At 38.7% G+C, this 10,546-nt stretch overlaps 1 protein-coding gene across 1 annotated transcript in view; it reads left to right on the forward strand.

The window, feature by feature from the left end:
* Positions 1–335: 335 nt before the first annotated feature.
* LOC135102595 (uncharacterized) overlaps positions 336–10,546 on the forward strand; it is a 190,909-nt gene continuing 180,698 nt past the window's right edge. The window contains exon 1 of the mRNA XM_064007858.1: positions 336–493. Within this exon, the coding sequence (XP_063863928.1) occupies positions 341–493 (153 nt within the window). The 5' untranslated portion in view covers positions 336–340. The remainder of the gene's footprint in view (positions 494–10,546) is intronic.

The raw sequence follows: 10,546 nt of genomic DNA on the forward strand, positions 1-10,546 counted from the left end.
ATGATTCACTGCTGGGGAGAGAGAGAGAGAGAGAGAGAGAGAAAGAGAGAGAGAGAGAGAGAGAGAGAGAGAGAGAGAGAGAGAGATCTGAGTGAGTGAGTGAGTGTGTGTGTGTGTGTGTGTGTGTGTGTGTGTGTGTGTGTGTGTGTGTGTGTGTGTGTGTGTGTGTGTGTGTGTGTGTGTGTCCCACGCTTTTAACAGTTTCACTGCTGGACATTGTTTTCCATGATCATCTACAACTTCTCCGGATTTTTATGTTTTATGCTACAGTCTCTTAAATAGTCCTGTAGCAGAGAAAAGATAAAAATAACTTTCGATTCTCTCTTTTACAGTGCCCTGAATGTTAAGAAGGGACGACCATAGTGCTGAAAGGGTTAAGAGCAGCCAGGTATACCGTTCACTGCCTTCCCTTCCTCGCGACGGCTGTATCACGCTCATCTCTTGTTGCAGATGGTGCTGGTGGGTAGCGGCTGTGCTGTGGCGGCTACGTGAGGTGAGTGTTCGCTGGAATAATGTTTAATATTGTTTGATGAACTTATAATCCTGTCAGCGTGTTGTGTTAAAAAATAGGTAACGTTATTAAGGTGAAGTGAAAAGGAAAGGTGGAAGGGTCATGCAGGAGTGTGGAGGTTGGCTCACGGCGCCCCAGAGCCTGGCGGGTACAAGGGTTTCACGACATAACCTTTGTTATTCTTCCTCCTTAAGCTTGATAGATTGCCGCGGTGCAAGTTTTGACTATAATTTTGAAACACGTCATCGAGTAACTGAGTATTTCATTCATTTTAGTGCATGTACTTCCATTTCTTGTTTAATAAAATTGTGTAGATACTTAAATCAAGTAATAAATATCATAGCGTCATTCCTTAGCAGTCAAAAGGTTAAAATAGCATGGTTTCATGAACCTGGAGGTCATGCCTGTGCATCTGTGGCATCATGGCGCCATAGTTTTTCCAGGAAGAAAGATTTGAACCTTGAGCTGCCGTGTGATTTTGAGGAACAGCAGGAAACGTGACCGTTGCTTCATGTGTCTTCATCATTTAGAGCTTTAGGCTCATGAAACTCAGTAAATTTAATTATCGATTCAGTCGGAATCAATACATGTAGTAATGAAGGGCTTTAACTCAAGAATTTCGAAAAAAAAGAACTAGCAATGTGATAAATGGAATTATTTTTAAACTCCTTATGTTACTGATTGATTGATTGATTGATCTTTTATTGTCATATCATACAGCGTGAAGCTTGTCTAGCTGACCATGAAGCAACGTGTCACCAAGCCAACACAAGGCTGAGACCATGAGTTCTGCTTTAGTCCACTGAGTTATTATAGCAGTGATGATTTTCAGAAATCTAATATGGAGCACATGCTTCTTCATTCCGCAACCTTTGCTACATAACTGGAAGGCTTTAAGTCTAGTAGGAGCAGTCACCACCACGGGTTGTGGTACAAATACTAAGGTGGCAGGTAACTTTAAGGTGGTGCCTACACCTGGGAAGTGCAGGAAGCAGGCGCCTATCAAGTTATCAACACACGTTTTCGCACAGGCCGGTGTGAGCTGTATTGTTGGCGAGCCTCAAGGAATGATGGTCCTGCCTTGAGACACGTCACGTCAGTCCCGGAAGTAAAACTCTTCGCCTGGAGGAAAGGTGTTTTGGAGAAGACTTCGTACCCAGGATATTGAAGGTCACGGAGACGTTGGCTTCATTGACGAGAATACTACATGAATATTGGGTTTCCCGAGAGTGTCGAGTAAAGGAAGTAAATGCCTCAGGCTATACATGATATGTTGTCATAATGTTAAAGGCACTCTCTCACCCCACATAACCTTTCTTATGATACTCGTACTCATCAAATTTGAAATTGTTCTGGTCTTCAAGGAAAGGTATAAGTGGACAATCTCTTCAAGCAGTCAACATTTTTGAAACACTGTTTCGTCTCATACTGGCTGCTTGCATATGCAGACTCGTGCAGTTGTGTTTCTACGGAAACCAAGAGAAAATGTGCATCACCAGACGTCATTCTTGCACTCAGGCCCTCCCACGCCAGTAATCTGGCACACATTTCTACTGGTGTGGTTTGGCTCTACATTGTGAGAACCGATGAGGTAGTAGAGTGCTATCTAAGGTAACAATATTATTTATTGTTTTGGTTGAAATATAATACAACAGGTACCGCATCCCAGTCATTTATCTCCTTAAAGATGAAATTTAGAATTATGAGAACTGGCAGGTTACGCTTTTCAAAACCACCTTACCATAACATTTTTCATGAAGTGAACTTCTACAAACATATCTATACACCAATACCAAGTATTGTCTCTGACTGTCAGCGTCACACAGGTGGAGTAACTTTGCGCTTCACATATGTATTTTGCATTTTGAGGTTATCATTACCATTCCTAGGTATGCATTGTCTGCACCGCAAACATAAGACGAGAATACTGTCCACCTGTGTTGTTTCATAGTCAGGTGCTGCAAAGGCTGGCGTGGCTAAGGGATAACCACGGTCCATTATAGATTGTCACAGGATCTGTAACAATGGCACATGTCACCAAACTGGTAAGTCGTGGCGCCACGGCCCTTAGCGCTGCTGCAGCTGACTCTCCGCCTATTAAGGACAGCGGCGGTCCTCAGTAATGGAAAGCGTTTACATTAAATTAATGCTAAAACTGCATACTCAAAAACAACTGTGAGCTTTGTCTACCATTTAAATATGCTATAAAATACGATTACGCTTGATTATGTAATGTTTTAACGGGAAAACATTAATACGACAGAATGGTCGTGCTTTTAAAACTCTTGTTATGTTGGTTATGAAATTATAAAGGTGATATGTTTTTCTGCTACATATTTATCTGTCTAATTTAGTTACATGGATTCCTGCTTTTTTTTTTTTTCTCTCTTTTTCAGTATCATATGACAGAAGAGCCTGACGCAACAGACATAAATAGATGCAATTCGAAATTACTGAGCGTGCATGCGTGTCAACTGAGTGATAGGAGTGGTTGATTGAGAGCGCCGCAGCAGTGAGGAGCACAAAGACATGAATGCCGTTGTGACAGATTAGATGATCTGAAGGGACAGCTTTTTCTACGGCTCCCATTGTTGCTTTCTTGTGTGGCTGTGTTTGCTACAGTTTTAAAATCTGATGCCGCGTACCACTGAAAACACTACAGTGCGTTATCCACTTTAGAGCTGAAGATTTGGTTTGTTATCCCATAAACAAATGTTTTAGTGTTTCAGCGAACCTTGTGTGTGTGTGTGTGTGTGTGTGTGGAAGGAGGAATTGTTTCGCTTCCTAAACCAAACAGATGATAATGAAAGCAACTCTGCACATCGTGATCAGAATTAAACCTTCGGGCGCTGTTTTACAAGCTGGTTCTCTGTGAATCCAAGTGGTCATTTGGACACTTTTATTATGTTTTTATTCTTTTATTTTTTTATTTTTATTTTTATTTTTTTTTTTTTTTGTCCCTGAAGTTTATTACCGTCGCGTAGGTCTTTGTTTATTGGAAGCTTCAAGACTGAACCGAAAGCTACTTAAAAAAAAAATCTACGTTTTTCAGTCTTTCTTATCTTTCTTAGCATTTACCTCGCTACTTCACTTCTTTTTAGTTAATTCTTTTCTCCCAGCTCGCGCCACAAAGCCCTAGGGAACACGGTCAGTAATCAGGCAAAGGGACGCAGCATCACCTCCTCGGGATGCTCAGTAATTAGAAATCCCAGGAGGCAGGAGGCGTCCGTGCTTGTCTAATCTGGTCCCTGCGTGTCTTGTCTCGCGTGTGTTTGGGTGGCGAGGCCTTCCCCGAGCGATGGTGCCCCAAGGAAAGGCTGCGGCGCGTGTGTGTACAAGTAGGTCTTTTCTGCAGCGACACGAGCAAACATTTCTCCAGCACTGGTTTTACTGATCGACGCCCTCTCTCAGAATCTGCCTTTCACCTTCCGTTCAACCCTCCTCATCCTCTTTAATTTAACCCTTTCCATCGTAACCTTTGTTCCTCTTCATGCATGTAGAGACGTGTAATGATCGAGATTGTTGTGACACTGATCCACGCCTTCTCTCACTGACTTTGCCCTTCACCATCCGTTCACCCCTGCTCCTTCTTTTCTGTAACCTTCCTATCGTCACCTCTGCTCCTATTTATACATAATTGGGTACATTGATTAATAAGTGGATACATTGTGATACTGATCCACGTCTTCTGTCGCTGACTCTGTCCTTCACCAGCCATTCACCCATGTTACTACTCTGTCCTTCACCAGCCATTCACCCATGTTACTCTTCTTCGTTCACCTTCCCACCTTCACCTCTGTTTATCCTCATGCATGCAGCGACGTGTGATGAGCTAGAATGTTGTGATATATGAACAGCAGCATCACTGGGAACTCGCGCGAAGAGATTTGGGTTACTTTGTGAGGCTTTTGAAGATTACAACGTGTTAGACTTTTGTGAACTATTTAAATGATCTCTGATTTGAAATGCTTGCCCTATTTATCCATGTATGGATATATTGATCTATTCATTTAACCAGCATTATTTAATTTATATATTTTATCTTATTTATCTGTCTATCGACCTACTTACTTGTACATTTGTTATATTTATTTTTTTCATGTAATTCCTTTGTCATGAACTTAGAGATGAAAGTGAAAGAGATGGAAGAGGGTGATGTCATGAGAGCCGAGGTACGTACAAGGGTAAGGGTGGCAAGGAAGCTCCCCTGCCCTGCCTACCGCCCCAGCGACAGACGCTCTGTAAATTGTAAAGTGCACGACCCCAAACATGAAACGCAGGCTGGTGACACGTCCTGCCGCAGGTCTCACCTTAACTTTTCGACCTCACCTTGAGGCGTCTGCACGTCATGAATCTTTCTGCCTAGAGGACAAAAAACTTATTTGAAATATAAGGAACATGAGAAAAATAAGGGAAGCTGTAAGAAGCCGTCAGACCTACACGTGGCAGTCCAAATATGAAACATACCTACTTATTTCCACCTTTCATCCTCATCTATAAATTTGTCTTATCTTTTAAAAGTTCACTAATAACTCGACACCAATAAATTGATTACTGAGTCTATTCCATTCATCTACCACTCTTTTTAAGAACTAATACTTTCCCATCTCTTTTTTTTAATTTAATTTTTTTATCAAGCTTGAACGCATTATTTCGCGCTTTATCCTGAATAATGATCCTGAGAATTTTGCTTAAGTCAACCTTGTTATATCCCCTTCACCATTTAAAGACTCAGGCTCCCTCTTAACCTAAGTGCCTGTAAGGGATGTAAACTTACATAAAAGCTTAACTGAGGGCGAGCACCGCTGAACACATTGACAGTTCAGGAACGATCGCTTTAACATTTACAGTAATGAAAATAGATGAAATTATTTAAAAAAAAAAATAAAAATGTCTGCGCCACACCGTGTGGGATTGGCAGCCTGGTATATAGGTAGATATTTTTGTATGAGAAACTTAATCAGATCTTTTGAATATGAAAAAAAAGGAAAAGAAAATGAGTAATTGATGTGTCATCACAAAGCACTTGTGATGTGTTTTCTTTAAATAAAGTCAATGTTTTCCACGCGAGGCAAAGTATATAACTTTTAAAACTTTTAATTTTTTTTCATTACACTAAAGAAAACTTCATTTTCAGTGCTATTTTTCCTGTAATTACTGTTAATGTAATCGTCATAAATGATTGTTTTTAATGTTATTTTGCAAGAGTTAATCTTTCACCTTCATTTCTGGATTTGCGATGGGTTTTTACTGTTTTTTTTTTTCACGTGTTGACTTTTATGACAGAAAAAACTTGCACACATCATTAACTTTTCAAAAAAAAAAAAAAATGAAAAATCTAAATTGACATACCACGCTCAAACATCTTCATTTTTTTCCCTGGAAATGAAATGCGTGGATCATGGGAAAATAAGAAATAGAAATGTTAATATAACACACACACACACACACACACACACACACACACACACACACACACACACACACACACACACACACACACACACACACACACACACACACACACACACACACACACACACACACGGGCGGTCACGAGTCCAGCATGTGACTTACATGGTAGATTCTTTATATATATATATATATATATATATATATATATATATATATATATATATATATATATATATATATATATATATATATATATATATATATATATGTTTTTTTTTCCTTTCTATGTAGAAGGGACACTGGCCAAGGGCAACAAAAATCCAATAAAAAAAAAAAGCCCACTGAGATGCCAGTCCCAGAAAAGGGTCCAAAGTGGTAGTTAAAAATTAAAGGATAAGTGTCTTCAAACCTCCCTTTTGAAAGAATTCAAGTCATAGGAAGGTGAAAATACAGAAGCAGGAAGGGGGTTCCAGAGTTTACCAGAGAAAGGGATGAATGATTGAGAATACTGGTTAACTCTTGCATTAGAGAGGTGGACAGAATAGGGGTGAGAGAAAGAAGAAAGTCTTGTGCACCGAGGCCGCAGGAGGAGGGAAAGCAGGCAGTTAGCAAGATCAGAAGAGCTGTTAGCATGAAAATAGCGGTAGAAGACAGCTAGAGATGCAACATTGCGGCGATGAGAAAGAGGCTGAAGACAGTCAGTTAGAGGAGACGAGTCATCTCAGTGAGCTTTTTTTTTTATTGGATTTTTGTTGCCCTTGGCCAATGTTTCTCCCATATATATATATATATATATATATATATATATATATATATATATATATATATATATATATATATATATATATATATATATATATATATATATATATATATATATATATATATATATATATATATATGTGTCTGTGTGTGAGTGTGTGTGTGTGTGTGTATGTAAATATATATATATATATATATATATATATATATATATATATATATATATATATATATATATATATATATATATATATATATATATATATATATATATATATATATATATATAAAGGAAAGTAAGGAATTATATGCGGAGAATATTCCAATCGGTTGTAACGGAGATAACTTTTTTTTGAGGCACGAGTACATTAATTAGTACATGCGGAGAATATTCCAATCGGTTGTAACGGAGATAACTTTTTTTTGAGGCACGAGTACATTAAGGTCGCTCAAATGGTGTTCATCGGTGATCGTAATTGAAAATAATGGATATGAGGAAAGAAAGACACAAGTAAGGTAAGCTGACATGTTTACTGTACTTGACTTTTGCCCACCATAATGTTCATGAACACCATTGAACTATTCATATTGTACAATACAGGATATATGCCAGTGTTCTATTGTGTGTATTCTGTAATATTCTGGATATTCTGTAATATCCTGGTGTGTGATGAAGTGCTATGAAAGCAGGAAAATCCATTTCTACTTCAATAGAAATACAAGTAAGCATTTTGTGATTGATAAATTCTTAAAGTTACTAAATTGTAGCTTGTTGGCTGAGAGTCTTCCTCGTCTCCCGGATAACAGACATTTAATATCTGAAAGCTCTCCCCCAGTCTTAGTACACAACGGAATCTCCCAAAATTATTCACATTATTTGAAATACATAATTTAAGATGCATATCGTATCTAAATCCTGACAGTGATGAGATCAGTTAGCGTATGTGTTGAGAAGGTATAATAGTAACTTGTATTTCATCATATAAAAAGGGAAACAAAAAGCCTAGAGAAAATTAAGAAAAAATGTACACTTTTGGAGAAGACTGGGTAAGTAGGAAGGTAGACATCTAACTACTGTCTACATAGTAAAGTAGATAAGTAATAGAATGCAAAGTATCTGAGAGAGAGAGAGAGAGAGAGAGAGAGAGAGAGAGAGAGAGAGAGAGAGAGAGAGAGAGAGAGAGAGAGAGAGAGAAGGTGGGGGGAGGTCTTCGTTAAAACAAACAAATGAAACACCTTATTTAACCTTATCTACGCTTACTACTCTTTACGGGGAACCTAATTTATGCAGCCATGCCCAGGGGAACTCAACTAAAAGAGGCCAACAGCGCCAGCATTAGCACCATTTGTTGTGGTAGTAGCAAGGGGAGTAGCTGTATAGTAGTAGCAGCAGTAGTAGTAGTAGTAGTAGCAGTAGTAGTAGTAGTAGTAGCAGTAGTAGTAGTAGTTGTAGTAGTAGTAGTAGTAGTAGTAGTAGTAGTAGTAGCAGCAGCAGCAGTAGTAATTGTTTTGTTGTTGTTGTTGTTGTTGTAATAGTAGTGGTGGTAATAGTAGTAGTATTGGTTGTTGTTATTGTGTTATTGTTGTGGTGGTGGTGGTAGTGGTGGTTGTAATAGTAGTAGTAGTAGTAGTAGTAGTAGTAGTAGTTGTAGTTGTTGTTGTTGTTGTTGTTGTTGTTGTTGTTGTTGTAATATAGTAAAAGTTGTGGCAGTAGTATAGTAGTAGTAGTATTAGTTGTAGTAGTAGTAGTAGTAGTAGTAGTAGTAGTAGTAGTAGTAGTAGTAGTAGTAGTAGTAGTAGCACCACCACCACCACCATCACCCACTATCACCCACAGTACCTAGGTACGAGGATATTATGAATCTTGTTCGTGGAGGTCAAACTATAATCTGCTCTGCATAGGTATCGAAATAAATTTTGAGTTTTCATCGAAGAAAAGATTTCTGAAGCCTGCCACACTCGGATCACATCTCTGCTGGATCACATCTCTACTGTGACTGCTTTTTCTACGTTCACTATCTCAAATCCAATGTCATATTTAGAGCAGCATTTCTCCTCACTGCGACTGTCTTGACGAAAATGTTCTATCTTACGGATGTTCTAATCATCCGGCAGTCAAGTATTTATGACTCATTAAATATGCATTAACTGTATTTTTCACATAGTACTCTGTTTTGCCAAAACCTTCATTCTAGAATATCCTCTTTTCATTGTTTACGATGTTTTTTTTCATACCACTGAAGTAAAAAACATTTCCTCCAGTGTACAATTACTGACATGGAGCGGCTGGCGCACCACTTTATTCCTATTTTTGCTATTGTCATGGAAACAATCTCAAAATAGTTCTCCTGTTCGTAAAAAGTTAAGGATTTTGTGTTTTCTCCCTTTCCTCCTGTCATCGTAATCTCACTTTTGCGCTCTGTCTTTTTATATCTTGTTCAGTTGGATCCTCTGACGTGACTCTGGCAGAGTATCACTGGAAATTTTGACATGGTTGACTCTCCTTTTTTATATACACAGTTTAGAAACTTCAGGAAACCTTAGTTCAAAATAAATTTCCACTCGTGTTATTGGAAATGGAAATACAATTGAACAACATCTGATCTGTTTTAAGACTCGCCCCTTTTTTCTCAGCAGAAATCATGTAAATCAACGCCAAGTCCTCACAGAAAACCTGACATGTATCTAAATACTATTTTTTCTTTTATCTACTTATCCTTTTCCGTCTCCATTCCATCCAAATTCCCGGTTTTTTCATCCTTTTTGAGAAAGATTCGCCATTGAACCAATGTGAGTTTTTTTTTCCTCGTCTTCCTTCGACGAAAACGTACCTGACGATAAAATTCGAACTCTTTTATTTTCTCTAGTCTCTTGCTTCCCTTGGCTCGTGCAAGACTTGAGATTCCGGTGGATTCCTCCCTATATCGTATTCAAAACTGTGCTTCTATGGTGCCATTCTGCCCGGTCCAATTTTCACGTTTTTGTCATCCTCTTCCTTTGCCCTAACATTTATTTACCTTTCATTTTTGCTGGAATTCACATACAATAACCACTATGATTATTCATAATACCGACCTGTAGCTTTCACCCCATGCGTTTCTAAAGTTTTCGAGTCTCTCCTCAGCATTGACATTCATAGCCCGTACTGATGCGCCACACAGCCGCGGTTCTTCCTTATCCTTCACCTGTGCAATCTTTCTCAACAAAACAGTTCCAGTCATGTGTTTTATCACCCAGTTACTTTACTTTCCTCATTTACGAGCGGTCATTTCAATCTCAACTCCTTTTTCTCACATGTTATTCCCATCATAATCTGTTAGACGACCGCCTCAGCGCTCAAGTGACACGAATGAGCTCTACAGAACACTTAACCTCTGGTTCTTAAATGGTACAGATGACCTTATGATTGTTACTGCTCGCAAAACATATTTACAAGATTATTCTCTACTTACTTCTCAATCCTACACCACCCTTCACATGAGTATATCCTCAATATTGGTACAAGTACCATTCAACAGATTCTCATTCTCTCTCTCTCTCTCTCTCTCTCTCTCTCTCTCTCTCTCTCTCTCTCTCTCTCTCTCTCTCTCTCTCTGTCAAGTTTCTCCCTCAGGTAAAGAAAAAAATATCATTATTTATTTTTTTTACGTAAATATACATTTAATATAATGATGATGGTGACAATGATGGTAGTGGTGATGATAGTCGTGATGGTGGTTATGCTGGGATAGATCCATGAGCATATGGCATAAAAATAACACCCAGCCCTCTAATTCTAGCCATTAGGATCACGCTCCCATCACCACCACTGCCATTACCGACCATTCGGTGCTACAGGAAGCGCGCGGGGCATTACTG

This window comes from Scylla paramamosain, chromosome 8 (assembly GCF_035594125.1).
Source record: "Scylla paramamosain isolate STU-SP2022 chromosome 8, ASM3559412v1, whole genome shotgun sequence".
NCBI classification, from domain to species: Eukaryota; Metazoa; Arthropoda; class Malacostraca; order Decapoda; family Portunidae; genus Scylla; species Scylla paramamosain.